General features: G+C 35.8%; 2 protein-coding genes across 2 annotated transcripts in view; one reads left to right on the forward strand and one right to left on the reverse strand.

Moving 5' to 3' along the window:
* Positions 1 to 496: 496 nt before the first annotated feature.
* The window catches only part of LOC129944040 (glutamate--cysteine ligase), a 52,865-nt gene continuing 32,574 nt past the window's right edge, over positions 497 to 20,787 (reverse strand). The window contains exons 2-7 of the mRNA XM_056053198.1: positions 3,479 to 3,633; positions 2,953 to 3,427; positions 2,510 to 2,891; positions 1,897 to 2,437; positions 1,651 to 1,832; positions 497 to 1,107 (exon numbers count right to left, since the gene is read on the reverse strand). Of these exons, the coding sequence (XP_055909173.1) occupies positions 930 to 1,107; positions 1,651 to 1,832; positions 1,897 to 2,437; positions 2,510 to 2,891; positions 2,953 to 3,427; positions 3,479 to 3,628 (1,908 nt within the window). The 5' untranslated portion in view covers positions 3,629 to 3,633 and the 3' untranslated portion in view covers positions 497 to 929. The remainder of the gene's footprint in view (positions 1,108 to 1,650; positions 1,833 to 1,896; positions 2,438 to 2,509; positions 2,892 to 2,952; positions 3,428 to 3,478; positions 3,634 to 20,787) is intronic.
* LOC129944038 (FAD-dependent oxidoreductase domain-containing protein 1) lies at positions 14,826 to 16,357 on the forward strand. Its single transcript, XM_056053197.1, has one exon. It carries the CDS (start codon positions 14,920 to 14,922, stop codon positions 16,276 to 16,278), a length of 1,359 nt encoding a protein of 452 aa, XP_055909172.1. The 5' UTR covers positions 14,826 to 14,919; the 3' UTR covers positions 16,279 to 16,357.

The following is a 20,787-nucleotide window of genomic DNA, read 5'->3' on the forward strand; positions in this document are numbered from 1 at the left end:
TTATTTTAAATCATTTTCCTTAAAAGTCAAATAACAAGTGCTTTTTAGCCTTGCTTCTTAATTTGACAGAGTTCATAAGAAATATTTCTAGACTTGAAAAACATCAATTTATTAAAAGTGTTAAGTACTATTTTTTTCAATTTGGAAGTTTCATGTAATACCAATTTAAAAGCTCAACGAAAACCACTTTCGCATAGGATTATTACAGAGTAAGGCCCCTGATTTTAAGGGACTTTGTTCGAATTTGTCAAAAATAAACTAAATTAATTTGAATTAACGGAAAACATTAACCACAAGTATTTATAGCAGATAAGATTTTTGTAGGAGAAATAAAAATTCATAGCATTAGTAAATATATTCAAAAAATCGAGAATCTTATAAGTCATTAGCTATTGATGTTTTACCCTTAAAACGTATTGCCATTCAAAACCACTTTGTTCTTTTTCTTGGAAAAAGATCCAAACAATATATATTTTCAAAATAGTAAATTCGATAGTCTCATTTGCGAACATCAGCTTCAAGCTATACTATTTTTGTTTTGTTTTTATTATTTTAGTTAATTTTTGTTTTTATTTTACATAAAATTTGAAATATATAATTTCTTAAACCGACTCATATCAATTAAATACAAAACCGCGTTACAATATCATCTAATGCACCTTATTATTTTTCTTTGAAATTTTATTTTACAGAATTTCATTTCCATCCATTTTCACACGCCGCTTTTAATTTCCAAACTCCGTAAATGCACAATAGCGTCCGGCTTCCATAGTAGAGCATTGTTGTTGTACATACATATATCTTTTTTGTATTTATATTTAAATATTTTAAGTTGTAAGTGCTTGTGTTGTAAAAATGTTGGTATTACAATGTTGACCAAGAAGTGTTGAATGTGATGACGATGAGGATGGTGATGATTGCGTTGCAGGTCATTTATCACAATTACCCTTGGCTAAATGCTTTTGTAATGCCGGTGGAATGGAATCTTTTGTTTTGGAATTATTTCCCTGTCCCAGGAGCGATGGGATTAGAAGTTTGCCTTCTTGTATTTGTTTGACCTTCATCATGAGATCATAGTTGATGTGATCACTGACAACTGAGTCTTTTCTGTAAAAGAGAAAAAAAATAAATACAACAATGTTTTGAAGACCTTTACTATGTGACTTCAGTCAAAAATTTTAAATGCATCAGACTAATATCAACAAGTGTCAGTTTATCATTCCTTATAGCTTAAGTGATAAACGTGGAACTAGTTCATGACAATAAAAACGGTGCTGGAATCAAAAAGTAGGATATAAACTAAAGCAGTCTCTTGGATACCATCTACTAAGCTGAAATACTTAAGCTTAATGTATCATTCATTTTCATAGGTTTTTTAAAGCACCGACGAAGAATAATGGACTAGCCCTACCTCTAACAAGATTTTAAGAAGATAGGACGACAAAAATTGCAGCTATAGTGTCGTTTATATATATTATTATATACGTTTGAAGTCTAGGGAACTCAATGCTTGTTTTGCCAATCATCCATCAGGAGATACTGCTTACAAAAATCATTTGAAAATTGTAATTTGTCAATCAAAACAAAAGGAAGGAGAGAAAAATTACATGTAACAATATCTTTTAAATCTCTAGATGTTCAGAAACTTACTTGTATTCTGGATGATTAAGAACTTCTTCTCTCATCCACGTGGCAGTTGTGGTATACTCTCCAGAAGCTCGCTTCTGTATCAAGCGTAAGTACTGCTCAATAGTACAATGGGTATCGGCATCGACTTCCATTGATTGTAGGTAACTTTTGATAAGTGGAATGAGTCCTGGAAAGCCATCAGTCTAAAGATAAATTTCGTCTTTGAAAACCAATAAAGAGTCAAATAATAAAATCAATATGACTTACCTTTCCATTTATTATCTCATCTATCGATAAGCGATCGTATTCATCTATACAACTACCGTGTCCGTTAACTTGTTCACTACATGGTTTAGTTTTTTTAATTGATTTTCTAAACCAGAATTTCTCTTTGCGGCAAGCATCACGTTTTTGAGCTGTTTGCATATTTTCGTCTACTTTGCTAATTGGAATTAGGAAATCCAATTGATAGGAAAGTATGACTCTTGTGAGAAGGACAACGAAGCATACAAATGCAGCATTTTCAAAATCTGTCATTTGAGCTTCACACGGTCGGAATTCAACTCGCCAACCAATCGGCGAATTCGGTGGTGGTGGTTTGAAACGCATTGTCTGCCAATTGGTCGATTGAATGTTCTCAAAATGATCTGTGTCTTCCTCGTCATTCTGATCAACCTTCTCACTGAACAGAGATACTGTATCCCGAATGAACAAGTGAGCTACGTGTTGCGCTAATAGATGATCGATTCCTCCACTACGCAAGCGTTGATAGACAGCTTCATCATAAACTAAAGGCACATCATTGTATCTTGACAATTTGAAACAAACAAAATTATTCTGTTAAATAAGGAGATATAAGAGCTCGTCCAAAAATATATACCTTTCACCTTCTGGCGATAGGAACGAATCAATAGAATCATATCTTGACTTTTGAATTCTAAATTTATTCTCTTTGAGAGGTGCAAGACCACGTTCTTCCTCGGTACGACAATCGACAGATGCACTTATGACATTCCAGCGACAGTCCGATTCGGTAAGATAGCCTCGATATATTGGCGAAGCGGCAGTTAAGGCCAGCATTATAGGACAGAGTGGCGTCAATTGGTCGTACAATGTCCGTGCCTCGACTATGTTACAGGCTTGGAAAGTCACCTGGAGACAACAACAACCCATGCCAAAGCCCATAGCATCAAGATGCACGATATCTGGTGAACCAGCAGGACTACCTTCTACCGGAGTTTTTGTGTTAACATCCTTGAAAACTTTGAAGACAGACAAGAAGTTAGATGATTATATTTCTACAAAAAAAAGCAGACTACAAACCATTCAACTTAATATTGACTTTTTCCCCCCGACGCAAACGAATGTTTCGTGTAAGCGTCTTAAAACGAGGATGCCCCGGGAATATAGCGTCATCTGGAAAGTATAACGATCGAGCCGCACCTTCCACATTGTCCGGATTTGGACTACAAATTGGATGTGTGAACGATGGACAACCGAGACGTGGGAAATTTGTAATCGACATAACACATTCGTCTTCCTTAAGCAATTCAGTAACCTCTTCACGACGATTTCTCATATTTGCTTCGACAAGATTGAAGTGCGCTAGCAAACCCCCAAATGGCTTGCCTGGTGTACCTTCGATCATGTAGGCTCCATATTCAGGTCGCCACAAAGATTTCACGCCATCTGGATTGGCGAGCTCCTTCTCATTTAGCTTCTCAAGCAGTTCTTGGGCTCTTAGCGAGACTCTAGCCACTCTATTTTGATCATCAAACTTTACTATTATATATTCAACCTAAGAGATGAAATTGAATTAATTGAAGAAAGAAAAAGCTATTTCTATTACCTCATCACCCCATTTAAGAATGTCCCCCTGACGATCTTTTAATCGGTGGTACAAATTTATAAACTGCTCAATGCCATGATGACGCACATGTTCGGCTAGCTTTTTTGTTTCCTCCCAAGACAGAGGACTTCCTTCACTCAATAATCCCATTTTTACTGCAAAGAACAAAAATTTAATAAAATAAGATTTATTTTATTTTCATTAATCAAAAGACGGAAGATTAGAAGAATACTAAACAAATAAAATCTATTTAGTAAAAAACCAACAGAAAGTAACAAAATGAACATATAATTGGCAACTTAATTAATATTTAATTACATATGTACTCGTATGTGCACTGGAAGAGCTATTAATTTCGTAAATTACAAATTCAAGTTGCAAGGTTAAACAGCCTTGAGCGAATGGATGGATGATTCAAGTTTTGTCAAGTTTTTAATGCAAATTTCTACTACAATTGTTTGCTAATTCTTTTTTTTTTTCATTTTGTAACAAAAATAACAATCAATCAAAATTAAAAAACAAACAAGTTTAGCAGAGTTAAAATACTATACACCAACAAGTTAGTTTCTCTAGATTGGTGTTGAAAGTTAGATAAGGGAAACAGTCTATCACTTATTGCGTTCTAAGCAACTCAAACTACTAATGCTATGTTTATCTTATTAAATACCATAATTACATCATGGATGTAATATATTTTGTTTATTAATTTATTTTATCGAGTGCGTTATTTCGTGTGGAATTAGAGAGTTAATATTTTCTTATTATAGAGACCAAATTCAAATTTAAAAACAATTGGATTATTTCCCACAAGCATGACTTGCTGATAACCTTGACCCTTAATATCCTAAATTAAATTGATGATGAATTAATAAGAAGTGTCTGCTATTGAAAGTCGAAGCGGAATGGAATAAGTACAAATAATTATATATATAATAAAGAGATAATATAAATGTATGTACGTACAGTACATTCATATATGTACTTTTATAAACGCAGCTGTCGTCTGCTCATTCGTAAATACATATTTCTACATTCAATTAATGTGGATGAATGGTGTGATTTTTATTCAAAATTATTATTGCTGCACTGCTTGATAAAATAGGAAGAGTGACTTTTGTATTTGAATCTTATTAAATGTTTAAAGAATATTGATTTTGAAAAGAACACAGCTTGAGAGAGTACAACTTATCAGTTTAATTACATATAATTTTCGACTACTATTAAGCTTACTGAATATAGAACGGCCGTTAAGTAAATAATTTATTGCGACCTATCGCGGTTAAAAAACTAAAATTTTATTTGTTTGTGATAGATAGATAGATATTCTATATTCTGTGTTTATAATTTTGATATTTATATAGTTATAACTTATAATTAATCGGGAGATACAGCCTGCACGACACCACCTCCCACAACGGATTCAGGCTGGTCGATTTCGCTGCGGGGCGAGACGTTCTGGTAGCTAGTACGCAGTTCACGCATCTCAATATCCACAAGGGGACATGGAAATCTCCTGATCAATCAACCGTCAACCAGATTGACCACATTGCAGTATCCAGGATATCCGAACATTCCGAGATTCCAACATTGACTCGGACCACTACCTCGTTGTAGCCAAGGTACGGCTACGGATATCCCGATCCAAGCCAAAACAAGGAAGTACTGTGAGAAGTTTCGACGTTAGACGGCTACAATCACAAGAGACTGCCATGCTCTTCTCCGATCGAGTCTCTAATAACCTCTTAAGGAGTCCTATGCTGAGAGGAGAGAGGAACACCGGCTTCTTAGATGGAAAAAAAGAGTGCATGAGAAGCGCGCGATCGAGGAGATGGAGGGATGTCACAACAGGAATGAGGTTCGTAAATTTTACCAAAATGTAAAAAAACCTCCCAAGGGTACCAGCCATGAACCGAAGCCTGCAAAGACGATCAGGGGAACATCGTAGTAGAACCACAGTGGATGCTGATAATATGGAAAGATCACTTCTCCAAATTATATAACGGCGATGACGAACCGAATTCCACTGTAAGGGAGATAGAACCACTCAACCTCGGCGACGCAGATCAACAATTCCGCCTGCCCGACCTTGACGAAGTGAAGATAGCTATATCTAAACTTAAGTCAAACAAAGCTGCTGGAGCTGACGGCATCACCGCCGAACTATTCAAAGCAGCAGGCGATGACTTGGTAGGGAGCACGCACCAACTCATCTGCAAAATTTGGTCGGAAGAAAGCATGCCCGATGAGTGGAATCTCAGCATAGTGTGCCCGATACATAAGAAAGGAGACCCTCTAAACTGCGCCAACTACAGAGGCATCAGTCTTCTTAACATTGCGTATAAGATCCTCTCTGCCGTATTATGTGAACGTCTGAAGCCATTCGTCAACAACCTGATTGGTCCTTATCAGTGTGGCTTCAGACCAGGAAAGTCCACTATCGACCAAATATTCACACTACGGCAGAACCCAGGAGCTTCAAATCGATACCCACCATCTCTTTATCGATTTTAAAGCCGCGTATGACAGCATCTATAGGGAAGAGCTCTACCGAGCAATGTCTAGTTTTGGCATCCCTGTCAAACTTATCCGTTTGTGCAGAATGACGATGGAGAATGCAAGCTGCTCTTTCAAGGTCGGAAAAGATCTTACCGATGCATTTGATGTCAAAAAAGGTTTTAGACAAGGCGATGCACTGTCATACGACTTCTTCAACATCGTTCTGGAAAGAATTGTGCAAAACTCAACCGTCAACACTAGAGGCACAATCTTCCAAAGGTCCAGCCAATTACTCGGAAACGCAGATGATATTGACATAATTGGAAGATCAAAGCGTGACGTCAGTGGAGCTTTTTGAGCATTGCGACGGAAGCGAAGAAGATGGGTTTAGTGGTCAATGAGGGCAAGACCAAGTATATGCTGTCATCAAAAAAGGACACTGAACGACGACGTCTTGGACAAAACGACACCATGGACAGCTATAACTTTGAGGTAGTTAAGGACTTTGTCTACCTAGGCACCGCTATTAATGCAGACAACCACACCAGCGCTGAAATCAAACGAAGAATAACTCTTGCAAATCGCTGCTTCTTTGGACATAGAAGGCAATTGAGAAGTAAAGTCCTCTCTCGAGCATGTAAAATCACCATCTATAAGACACTCATCATCCCGGTTCTCATTTATGGCGCTGAGGCCTGGACCCTGTCAAAGAAAGATGAGAGCGTCTTTGGATGCTTCGAGAGAAAAATTCTTCGGGTGATTTTTGGTCCCGTACGCATAGATGGAGAATGGAGGAGAAGATATAACGACGAACTGTACGGGCTGTACAGCGACACTGACCTAGTTAGCAGAATTAAAGTCAAACGGCTTAGATGGCTATGTCATGTAGAGCGGATGGACATCAACGCTCCAGCCCGGAAGGTCCTGGAATCCAATCCCCAGGGACGGCGCAGTAGAGGAAGACCGCGATTTTTAGATTTTGATTTCAGATTTCTAGGAGAGTTAAAATCGTGGGTATGGTCACGCACCAAATTTTCGAGACGCACCACTCCATCAGCAGATAACTAACGGAATTTATATTTTTTTTTACTTTTTTATTTTTTTTTATGCTTCTAATGTGAATAAATAATGTATATAAAAATTGGTGGTAAAATTGTTGCTTGTTTTTTTCTACAGCACTTCAAAAATATCCTAAAATTCATGTCTCTAGACCAGAATACCCCCTTAATCTAAAAAAAAAGTGAATACTTCTATCATAGTTATTTAAATTTTCACACATCCATTCTTTTAACAAAACGTTACCAACTTCACTCCCAAAAAGTTGTTCGTTTTTCACTTCAAAACAGTGCTTTTATTTGTGTCTAAATAAAATTAAAATTGTTAAAATGTCGGACTCAAATGTAATAAAGACTTACTAATGTATTATACTTATATACCTTTAAATTACTGAATGTTAATATGGAAACAACAATACCTGTACTTTATGTTCCTTTTTATTAATTATTTTATTTCATGTCTAAACATATGGATGTATTTATAGTGTTGTAATTAATTTTTTTCTTATAATAAAATTAGAAGTTGAAAACAATTTTAAAAAAATTGGTTTTTGGTTGCTGAATGAAAGAAAGAACAATTTTATGTCCCTCTAGATTTAGAAGATTTAAAATGACCTCCCCCCCGCCAATCAAAATGGAAATGGTAACCCGATTTAGATTAGTTAAATCAAAATATTTTACGTTATTAAATTGAATTCCAATGAATTTAATCGAAATTAGAATAATGTTTGACAGGATTTTCAATATAGTTAACAACATTTTTAAAGGACTTTTAGATTAGTCAAATCAAAATATAAAAAATTTATTCGGTGAACGGATTCTTATGCCTGTTATTGGTTTGAATCAAAGATGTTCATCGATGATGCGGGCTCTGTATTTTATCGATTCTTTGTAGAATTCGTAAAGGCGCATCTACAGCGCTGGTCACATTTTATTATATTGTCAATTATTTAAAGAACGAAAGTTCTAACAAAAAAAATTAACACGTTACTTGCATCTAACGGTCTTTCGTTTTCATATTAGATACTTTTAGCTTGAAGTTATACTCTACTTTTCCCGGTGAACACACATTATATCGAACTCTCTGGATATAGAGTTTTCATAAAAATAGTAGTTGTTTTGATTTTATAATTAATAAGTGTTAAAAATTCAATTTTTTTATTTTTCGGTAAATAAATATTTTAGTATATAAAGTTTTAAGCTTTTGTAACATACTAGCATATAAAAAATTAATAAATATTAGCTTAAAAATAAACAATAAGACGGTCAAGGTCAACGCCTTAAAATGGCAAAATAAACCGAAAACGCGAGGCCTAAAAAGGATGACTACTGAAGCCCTGTCACAATACGACGACGTCTTTTATAAGTGAAGTTACCAGCGCGAAGCCCACGCAAGGTACCTTGACGAAAAGGCATGTGGCAAAGAGAATGGAGTTTCTTAAAACGCATAGAGATTAGGCAAAAGAGAAATGGAGGAATGTTCTGTGGACCGATGAAAGCAAAGTCGTCCTTTTTGGGTCCAAGGATGGTCGAGAATATGTGATAAGACCCTAAAATGCACCATACTATCCACGGTACACTATAAAAACATTGAAGCATGGTGGAGGTAAAATTATGATAGGGGCTTTCTTTTCATATTACGTGGTAGGGCCTATTTATCTCATTGGGTGTATAAGTGATGCAACCGAGTATGTGAAAATTTTCGAGGAGGTTATGTTACCCTATGCTGAAAGTAAATGCCGTTGGTTTGGGTATACCAACAAGACTATGACCCAAAGCATATGTCAAAAAAGGCAACACCATGGTTTGCGCAGAAGAAGTTATCCGTTATGGAGTTGCCCGCTCAATCCCCCGACCTTAACCCCATCGCAATTTGTGGGGGGATGTTAAGAACGCAGTTCTTAAAGCAAAACCCTAGAATTCAAAAAAATTGTGGAAGCAGTGCGTGATTCGTGGAACGCAATACCAGTGGATATGTGTCAGGTTGTAGTGGACACGAAGATGCGAAGCATCATAAAAAACAATGGTTATGCAACAAAAAACTAATTGTAAGCTAACATTATTTGTACACTTTAATATTTTTTTATAATAAACACACACTCAAGGGTATATTACTACCCTTATTATGCAAAGGCACAGTGTGAGCATTAGGAAGAGGAGAGAGGGTTTAAAAGAAGATGTCGGTGCACATTGGTTTTGAATTTCTGAATATTGCAATGACTAAGAAAGACAGAGTGTGGCAAGGCATTCCACATTCGCGTAGTATGGCTAAAGAACGAATCTCTGTATTTGACAGTACGACCGAAGTTGGGCTCGAGGGTATACTGATGAGCATTCCTAACTTCTTACAGTTTTTCTTACTTCTTATATAATATATCTAGTACTTTGTCGTGCACTGCTATTTTTATGAACAACCATATATTTAAAAAAACGGCTTTTACTGTGACAAAGCTAAGGGTAAAAAATCGATACTACTTATTTTCCGTTATTATGAATTAAATATTTTAGTTGATGTTGAAGGCCTTTTTGATTTATTTGGAGAGCACTGCCATTTTTACACAACTCTAGTTCGCATTATTCAGATAGTTCATAACCTCTTCAACATGCAGAAAACTTTTTTCAAAGTGAACACGCCTTATCTCCGTCAGCATAGGACAAGTGCCTAAGAAGTGTAATACATCCTCTCTCTCATGCTGATTATAGATAGTGCAAAGATCGATAACCTCGTTACGATGGGGTTTAAGTTTAAACTAAAGTTTAGTCTGATCAGTTCTTCTCTTATCTTAAATATGGATCCAATGATAGAAAGAATTGTTATATTCGCTGGTGAAATAGTTTTGTCGTTGAGATAAAGTACGCATTCTGAATAATATTGCCTTTCCGTTGATGAACGAGCTTTTTCAATATGCCCATACCTTTCATTCTCATCAGTGACGGATATTACTTGGTAAAGCATGTTTTTCAATTGAACCAAATTCATACTCCAATTCAGGGTCAAGCCACCGCCCGGTCCGCAGCTAACAAGTTCCAATCATTTACAACCAGCTTTTTTATTTGAATCGCATTCTCCATTATCTTTCTCGGTAGCCTATGCTCCTCCATGTTAAGTACTCTCACAATGTTGTCAGCATTCAGTTTAAGGGTAAACATAAACAGTGACATTTTAGGGAATTTATCGGCAGACAAAATATTTTCCTTAAAGAAAAACGTAATAGGCTTTCAACTAGCTCATATTTCTTTACTCCCCATACCTGCGCATCATAAAACAAGATAGCTTGGACAGTAGCATTAAACATTATATATTTTAAGTCAATCACTATTAGCTTGTTATTATAAATTCTTTTCCAATTAACACATATTGCGGATTTAGCTTTATTTAGTTCGCTTTTGAGATGTTTTCTAATTTTAAATTAAAAGTGATTTTCGTTCCTAAATAAATATAAGAGTTAACTACGTCTAGAGTTTTTTCGCCATATTTCCATTGCTCGTCTCTCGCCGTTTTGCCAGATCCATTCTTAAAAACTAGGACTTTTGACTTTTCCGGATTAACTTCTAGATTCCACACTTGGCAGTATTCTTCCAGTTTATTTATCATCAACTGTAGAGCAGTCGGTGATAATGTCATCGGCATACATGATCACTTTGATCCGTTTGTTAGCAAACTCCACTCCACAATTGAGATACACAACCAAATCATCTAAAAAAGTGCAAATAACAAGGTGCTTAGATTACAGCCTTGTCGCACTCCTTGGTTCACTTCAATTCTCTCTGATTTTAATTTTAGATTATAAATGTACGCTATGGTGTTTTGGTAAAGTTTTTCAATAATGTTGACACTCCTAGGTTAAATAGCTTGTAGAGTAAAGCGTTTCTATTGATAAAATCAAAAGCTGATGTCTGTTCCATGAAATCAAATTGTTAGATTTTGTAATGTTTACCGCTGAAAATAGAAGACCTTGAAGAAAATGACGAGATTTTCAAACGATGAGACAGTTTTAAACCGTCGAAGCAACGAAATAAAACAGTGAGTTTCAAAATGATTCGCTAAGTAGGTTTTTGAAAAGTCTGATAACAGTCGCTACCGAAGTAGCAAAGCGTTTAAAAAACAGCGGACACAAAACCTGCTAATAAAATTTCAAAATAGTAAATGGAGCGGAAATCCAATATAAAAAGCTGATCATTTGCTGAACATCTCGTACATTTTTCTAAACCACTCCTAGCAAATGTAGGTGCAGTTTGTTGATATAAACTAAGAAAGTGAAATTCATTTTCTCAGTCTCAATCCCTTCTGTGTTTTGAATCGATAGCTATTAAGGGATTACAATATCAAAGCCACTTTTGCTGGTGATACTACAATATTATTGCAGATAAAAACGTTTAACAAAAATTGCCAAACGCAGTCGATAATAAAACAAATAAAATAAAATAGAGGCATACACTCTATGAAATAATGATAAGGACAAACAAAAAATACGACTTTTTTTTCATTTATTATTGGATTTTCACAAAGTAATTTTACTTTTAATATCTTAACAACTAAACCTATAAGGAAAAACAAAAATATGAAAAATTAGACTTTACTTTATAATTTTGATATGGGTTATTTTTTTTTTCAGAATGAAATAATTTTTTTTAAATTCAAGATTTTAAACTCGCGTTCACTATTTGGTATTGAAATTGTTAATGCTTCTATTTGACACATATTCATTTTGGCTTACCCTCCTTTAACAACCCTTGTCAAATAATTGATAGGGTAAAATAAAGGTCTTTTTTAAACCACATTTTGTATAAAAATTGCCCAAACGATTTTAATCGGGTTCATCTGTATATTTTTGGGAATTTATTTTGGTAGAAAAAGCAGCTTATTTCACCCCAAATCTTCAATGTAACACATTCAAAATTGCGATCATTTTTATGCTTCTTTTCAATTCGTTTATCATGCCGAAATTGTTGCAAACCGTCTGAGGCCTCCTCAATTTTGTCCCGTCCCAAAAAAAATTTGACTAAAGTCAATCTGTTCGCTTTTTGACAAGATTTAAGTTTTGGTTTCGGCATGTGTTTCAAATATTCAATATTTTTTGCATCTTTTAAAACTTGTTGCCTTGGTGACACATTGAGGTTTATAATGTTAAAAATGTTCGCTCGGCTTATCGATTAATTAACGGTTAGGCGTTTGATTTCTCCCTTGGTTAATTAAGGTTTTTACGTAAACTTTGCTTAACTCCATAATTTAACACAGATTTAAGGAAATGTTCTTAACAGATTTGCTTCTTGAAAGTATGCCACCAATTTGGCAAGTGTCTTCTTCTGTTCTCGGTAATCAGCTCTTCTTCGGATAATGGCTTTCAGGAGGCATTCAATTATGGACTCATAACGACGTGTTTTATTCTAATAAATTGAATCTTTTTACGTGGTTTCCAAAGTATTTATAACTAACAATCCTTTGTAAGCTGAAGATTTTGTTATTGTTGGTCTTTTTTAATAACGATTCTTAAATACAATGAATTGGCTTTATACATTTTTCGTATCGCAACAGAGATCAATACATTATTGTAAGGCTAACGTTTTAGGAGAGAGAAAATTAGTTAAACCGTTATACAAATATAAAATACAAACAAAAGGGTTGCCATTCTTTGATAGCAATAAAAATAGACGAAACAGCAGTGTTTTTTGTTGGTCCTTATCGTTATTTCGCAGAGTGTATATATTTTACAAACAAAAACATAAGTAATGTTCCAATTCCTATATAAGACCCTTATCATCCCCGTCCTGCTATATGGTGCATGGACTATGACAAAAGAGGATGAAAGCACCTTGGGTCGGTTCGAGAGAAAAGTTTTTCGTGTGATCCACGGTCCCGTATGCATCGAAGGGGAGTGGAGAAGATGGAACGACGAGCTGTACAGCGACGTAGACTTAGCCAGAAGGGTAAAAGTCCAACGACTAAGATGGCTGGGTCACGTAGAGCGCATGGAAACCAATGATCCGGCCCGGAAAGTCTTCGAATCCACACCCACAGGACAGCGCAGTACAGGAAGACCGCGGATCAATTGGCGCGCACAAGTGGAAGGTGACCTCACCCAACTAGGAGCGCAAAACTGGAGACATCTAGCTAGGGACCGAGCTAGATGGAGAAGTTTGTTGGGTGAGGCCCTAGTTCACACAGGACTGTAGCGCCACCTTAAGTAAGTAAGTAAGTAAGTCATGTTCCAATTTCTATAAACAGTACAGAAGTACTTTACTCCAATACTGCCAAATACCTTGGAATGATTTTAAATACAAAGCTTAAATGGAAAGAGAAGAGCTTAAAATTGAAGAACAGACAAATCTACTGGTTAAGAAAGTACTAAAACCCGTTTCCATTTATGCTATTCAAGTATGCACCTGTCCACGAATTCCACATTCGCGTAGTACGGCTAAAGTACGAATTTCAATGCAACTGGCTATTCTTCTAGAGAACATTCCGTCCAAAAACGGTAAAAGTGGGTTATACAGTTACGACGGTGTTCGAGCAACTTAAACAAAATTCAATGATGATATCGTCACCAATGGATTTGAATGCTCTCCGCTCAACACTGTCCAAAAGACTAAAATAAGTTACGGAAACACCAGCCTAGAGATGGCAGTTGTACCCAAGCTTTGGACGTAATAATCTTACTTTTATCAATATACTCGTAATGTTAAGATTTTTTTTCAACTTTTCGGTAAATTAAATTATCAGATCACCAGAAGAATCACATATATGGCTACGAAGGTCGTACTGCCGATCATTTAGAAGCTTTCGAACTTCGTGATATTTCTTGAGCTGATAATTAATCAGCGATCTACATCGTGACCTCCAAATTGAAATGTTTACGAAGTGGTTTGATAAAAAACACGCTGTATCACATAATCAACCATGACAACTCCGAAATGAAGACCGTTTTAAATGTACGAGGCATAGTTCGCACATTAAGACGAACCAATCCTCATTAGCTGAAAGCCAAAAAACTATGGGAAAGTATTACAACAGCTACAAATTTTCCCTAAAGTGAATTTTAAATTAGGAAATAAAAATAATTTGGTTCGGAAGTTTTTGGTCTCTTATCAAATGTCTTCCCAAGATTTCCTTCGGATAGAGAAAAAAACGGCTGAATTAGCTTCCTCAAATCTGGTGAATGGGGAACAATGCTTCAGCCAAGACAATCTTATAAATTAATCAATTGTTCATCCAATCGAATGCAAACAATTAAAAATCAGCGTTTTGGAAGATTTTAACTAAAATCAATATGAATTATTTTTCCACTTAAAAATGTATAATCTAAGGCTAAAGTCATAGATAACGAAATGTAATCATTGGATAAGTCAAACGTTTTCAAATCGTATGTGTATGGTATATTTAGGCACTTTGTTACAACAAAGAGATAATTTCATACATTCTTTAACTATTTACTTACTACTGATAAAACAAAATTATAAATATACTTAAGACCATTGACAAAAAAACTAACTATCTGATTCCGGGGAATGGTTGTTTTTGCAAATTTATCAATTATGCAGCTCAATTATTAAATTTTCTATATTATAAATTTAATTCTCATATGACAAAACCTTTCCCTTAATCTAATAAAAAAAATTCTCAAGAGCGCGCTTGTTGTCCTCGTGCTTCAATAAGCTAATAAAAGATTACTTTTTGTTGCTTTATCAGTGGCATAAACTAATAATAAACAACGATTACAAAAAGTATTTTGATTTGATAACGTCGTCGGTCGTCGTCGTTGCCTTTTGTCGTCGTCATCATCATCATCTAAATACTGAGGTGTAAGAAGAAAATTAACAAATGTCTCAGTAATAGTCGATCTTTTGACACGGATTTATCGGAGCTCTAGCAGCAACTGCAAACAGAACGAAATGCTAAAAATTGTCTCATTTGTTCGTTCGGTGTCTGGAAGGCAGAGTGCTTTGTTTTTGAAAAAAAGCTCAAGTGATATTACTCAAAAGTGTTTTCTCTCTAAATTAACAAAACCTTCTTCCGAGCTTCAGAAGAAATGTGATGTCTTAATCATAGGTGGTGGTGGATTTGGGTCTTCCAGTGCATATTGGCTAAAGAAAAGAGCTGGAGATAGCTTAAATGTTGTTGTCATCGAAAAAGATTGCACCTATACCAGAGCATCGACCCCGTTATCGGTTGGTGGACTGCGCCAACAGTTTTCGTGTCCGGAGAATATTCAAATGTCCTTGTATGGTGCAGAGTTTTTTGAAACTATTCAGGGGCATCTGGGAGACTGCGAGCTCAATTTCAGACCCAATGGATACCTGCTTTTGGCTTCTGAAAATGGCGCGTCGACTTTGTTAAGCAATTCAAAACTCCAAAACGAATTGGGCGCTCGTAACGAGGTTCTTACTCCAGAAAAGCTGAAGCTGAGGTATCCGTGGATTAATACCGATGGAATAGCACTTGGGTGTATTGGAATAGAAAAGGAGGGATGGTTCGATCCGTGGGCTCTTCTCATGGGTTTTAAAAATACAGCTCGCCAGCATGGTGCTAATTACGTTGACGGCGAGGTTATAGAATTCGGATTCGAAAAAAAGCCAGAAGGACAGAAGATGCAAAAAGCCGTCGTCAAACTGACCAATGGTGATGTGCAGTCAATCGAATTCGGGAAGTGTGTTATTGCCGCCGGAGCTTGTTCAGGGCAAGTGGGTAAGTTGGCGGGAATGGGAACTGGAACAGGACTTTTGAGTACTGCATTGCCAGTTGAGCCTCGCAAACGATTCGTTTATGTGTTCGATTGTCAGGGTGAAAACGCCCCCGGACTAAAAACACCACTTACCATAGACACTAACGGAACATACTTTCGGCGGGATGGCGAGGGTGGAAATTATTTATGTGGCAAAAGTCCAGACTGTACGTGTGAACCACCTGTGGATGATTTAGAAGTAGATTTTAGATTTTTTGAAGATGAAATCTGGCCAACATTAGCGCATCGTGTCAAGGCATTCGAATCGGTAAAAGTTCGAAGCAGTTGGGCTGGATTTTATGAGTATAATACATTCGACGAGAATGGTATTATTGGAAGACATCCTTATTATGATAATGTATTCATAGCAACGGGATTCAGTGGGCATGGAATTCAACAGACACCGGCTGTAGGAAGAGCCATTGCTGAGTTGATTATAGATGGTAAATTCAAAACTATTGATCTAACACGTCTAGGATTCGATAGGATTATTAATGGCAAACCAATGCCAGAAGTTCATATTTATTAGTTAATTGTTTATAAATGAAAATATACATAAATGTAATGTTAAAGTTAATAGAAAGAATATATGTATTTTCAGTATTGAATAGTGATGTTTTGTTTTAAAAATTCAAGTTGCAATTTTTTTATTTCTACTACAATAAAAATGTTAAGATAAATCCAGTAAATTTTTTTTTGTTTTGCTCTGCCGAGTAAATCACTTCCGTCTATTTTAAAACCTAGTACTATTGGTGAGTCCCTTAAATGAAGAATTGGTTTGTCCCCAATCTTTTAATTTATTAGGACCTGTCTTAACGCATTAATCGCCTTCAATTGATAAATTAAAATTATTTTTTTATCATTTGCTGTTGATGTAGATTCGTATCTGTGGGGTTTTTAATTGGTAAAATTAATGTATTTATTTTTAATTGTTATCTGTCAGGACGTTAATTTTGAAGGTTGTCAAATTGATTTCTTTTCGTTGGTTGGTTGCTACGTAAATGTTAGTATTTCAAGTGTCATATATATGAAATTTTGAAGTTTACTTTACTTCAGTTCATTGTACAGAACCATCAAAAACAATATAGTCTTTAAAACACTCCTCAAGCAAGCTAAATTTCCATCACAACTTGTATTTTATTTTGTATTGTAAAGAAATATTACTTATTTCTTTTCCAATTTGACGAGGAACCCTTGCACCCAAAATTTTAAGTAGAATTTCGGAAAAATAAATAAATCGTAGAGGAATAAACTTCAACTTTCAGTTAACCGAAAAAACATGGTTGATTGTCATTCTGACATAAGTTGATTTCACTTGATATTTGGAAGATATTTTTTGCCTATATTTCCAGTCATCTTTTTTATAAAGTTGCCTTAATTGGAAGGACATTTTTTGGCAGCTAGAAACTTGCTTAACTTTCAAGTCCCTTACATATGTCGCCTGAACTTGTCCAATTTGACTTGATAGTGAAAAAGATTATTCTTGAATAACTTTCCAGTCAAATTTCTATTACATTTGCCTTAATTGAGAGGTAGTTTTTTGCAGCTGGTTAATCAGATACTAGAAACTTGGCTTACTTTCTTCCCTGAAGGGTTTTTCTTGGGTAAATTCAAGTATCCTTCGGAAATTGATTTTTTTCGATGTGCATGGCTCACAATTGGATCTTTTTCTGTTTCTCATTGCATTTGCGTAACTTCCTGTATTTGTTATTGAGTGCAGTAGAGCTGACAAATTTACAGCTAAACATTTTTTAAAAATTGTAAACTAACAGAAAAATCCAGATATTTAGATAAAGGGTGTCCCAAAATTAACGCAAGATTTGAATTTGCCGCCATTTGTGCTGTGAAGTGTTGGCAACCCTGAAAAAAAAGCAATTTGACAGCTAACAGTATAGGGTTATTAAAAATGGAGCGTTACACGATAGAACAACGTGTCTTCATTATTAAAGAATATTTCAAAAATAGTGAAAGCTTTGCGGCTGCAGTTCGAAAATTTCATACAAAATATGGTCGGAATAGTGTTTTAACTTCGTCAACTGTGAAGAGATTAATTGAAAAATTCATGGAGACTGGATCCGTTGGAGACGCCAAACACACTGGTCGTCCAAAAACAAGCCGTTCAAATGTGAATGTCGAAGCAGTGCGTGAGAGTGTTGCTGACAATCCAGGAACCTCAATTCGACACCTCAATTGGACAAGAATTGCAAATTTCAAGAACCTCTCTACAGCGTATACTCACCAAACATCAGTGTCTTCATGCTTACAAAATTCAATTAACACAATAATTGAAGCCTAATGACCATGGACAGAGAAGAGAGTTCGTTGAATGGATTATTGAACATCAACAAATGGACCCTGATTTTTCGAGCAAAATCATCCTAAGCGATGAAGCACATTTTCATCTTGATGGCTTTGTCAATGGCCAAAATTGCCGCATTTGGGGTTCGGAGAACCCACATGTGATTGTCGAAAAACAAATGCATCCACAACGCGTGACTGTATGGTGTGGATTTTGGGCTGGAGGCATAATTGGGCCATATTTTTTTGAAAATGATGCTGGTCAAGCAGTGACTGTTACTGGTGCTCGATATCGCGACATGATTACACAGTTTTTTCTGCCAAAATTGGATGATATTGATGTGTCCAATATGTGGTTTCAACAAGACGGTGCCACATGTCATACAGCCCGTGAAACAATTCAATTACTGCATGAGACATTTTCAGGTCGTGTACTCTCTCGTTTCGATGATCAAAATTGGCCTCCTAGATCGTGTGATTTAACACCATTAGACTTCTTTTTATGGGGTTATTTGAAATCACATGTCTATGTCAACAAGCCCACAACCACCCGTGCATTAAAGGAGGAGATTCAACGCTGCATCAACGAAATTCAGCCACATTTATGCAGAATGGTCATGGAAAATTTCAACAAAAGAGTGCGCATGTGCATGCAAAGCCGTGGAGGCCATTTGTCCGATGTGTTATTCCATACATAACCCTATCCTATGTACTTTACGAGTCAATAAAAATATAACTATCAAAAGACTTAAAACGGCGTTTTCTATTTAATTCAAATCTTGCGTTAATTTTGGGACACCCTTTATGATCTTAAATCAAAAAAAAAAAAAAATCAATTTATTTTGGTCAATGGAATGCAAAAAGAGTTACATTTTTGTTTTGACATATCTAGATCAGGAATAAATTGATTTATTTTGCCCATGGAAAACCCCATTACAATCAATTCAAATCTATTTACTTATGTCAAATGTCAGATGATCATGTTGTTTTATTCAACTTAAAGTTGAACGTTGTAACTACATACAGTGGTGAGCAAGAATTTAGCACACTTGCTAAAGAAAAGATGATCAAAATTGGCCTCCTAGATCGTGTGATTTAACACCATTAGACTTCTTTTTATGGGGTTATTTGAAATCACATGTCTATGTCAACAAGCCCACAACCACCCGTGCATTAAAGGAGGAGATTCAACGCTGCATCAACGAAATTCAGCCACATTTATGCAGAATGGTCATGGAAAATTTCAACAAAAGAGTGCGCATGTGCATGCAAAGCCGTGGAGGCCATTTGTCCGATGTGTTATTCCATACATAACCCTATCCTATGTACTTTACGAGTCAATAAAAATATAACTATCAAAAGACTTAAAACGGCGTTTTCTATTTAATTCAAATCTTGCGTTAATTTTGGGACACCCTTTATGATCTTAAATCAAAAAAAAAAAAAAAATCAATTTATTTTGGTCAATGGAATGCAAAAAGAGTTACATTTTTGTTTTGACATATCTAGATCAGGAATAAATTGATTTATTTTGCCCATGGAAAACCCCATTACAATCAATTCAAATCTATTTACTTATGTCAAATGTCAGATGATCATGTTGTTTTATTCAACTTAAAGTTGAACGTTGTAACTACATACAGTGGTGAGCAAGAATTTAGCACACTTGCTAAAGAAAATAAAACCATTTAATTTTCAATTTGTTTTTTTATTATGAAATTAGTTATAAAGGGTGATTTTTTTGAGGTTAGGATTTTCATGCATAAGTATTTGACAGATCACGCGGGATTTCAGACATGGTGTCAAAGAGAAAGATGATCAGTATGCTTTGACATTTCATCATGAATAGACTTACTAACGAGCAACGCTTGCAAATCATTAAATTTTATTACCAAAATCAGTGTTCGGTTCGAAATGTGTTTCGCGCTTTACGTCCGATTTATGGTCTACATAATCGACCAAGTGAGCAAACAATTAATGCGATTGTGACCAAGTTTCGCACTGAGTTTACTTTATTGGACATTAAACCAACCACACGAATGCGTACAGTGCGTACAGAAGATAATATTGCGTCTGTTTCTGAGAGTGTTGCTGAAGACCGTGAAATGTCGATTCGTCGCCGTTTGCAGCAATTGGGTTTGTGTTATTCGACCACATGGAAGATTTTACGCAAAGATCTTGGTGTAAAACCGTATAAAATACAGCTCGTGCAAGAACTGAAGCCGAACGATCTGCCACAACGTCGAATTTTCAGTGAATGGGCCCTAGAAAAGTTGGCAGAAAATCCGCTTTTTTATCGACAAATTTTGTTCAGCGATGAGGCTCATTTCTGGTTGAATGGCTACGTAAATAAGCAAAATTGCCGCATTTGGAGTGAAGAGCAACCAGAAGCCGTTCAAGAACTGCCCATGCATCCCGAAAAATGCACTGTTTGGTGTGATTTGTACGCTGTGCTGGTGGAATCATTGGACCGTATTTTTTCAAAGATGCTGTTGGACGCAACGTTACGGTGAATGGCGATCGCTATCGTTCAATGCTAACAAGCTTTTTGTTGCCAAAAATGGAAGAACTGAACTTGGTTGACATGTGGTTTCAACAAGATGGCGCTACATGCCACACAGCTCGCGATTCTATGGCCTTTTTGAGGGAAAACTTCGGAGAACAATTTATCTCAAGGAATGGACCGGTAAGTTGGCCACCAAGATCATGCGATTTGACGCCTTTAGACTATTTTTTGTGG

The sequence above is a fragment of the Eupeodes corollae genome, chromosome 2, assembly GCF_945859685.1.
Source record: "Eupeodes corollae chromosome 2, idEupCoro1.1, whole genome shotgun sequence".
NCBI lineage: Eukaryota > Metazoa > Arthropoda > Insecta > Diptera > Syrphidae > Eupeodes > Eupeodes corollae.

Coding starts and splice junctions, on each gene's coding strand:
- LOC129944038 (XM_056053197.1), top strand. CDS start 14,920: ATGCTAAAAATTGTCTCATTTGTTCGTTCGGTGTCTGGAAGGCAGAGT.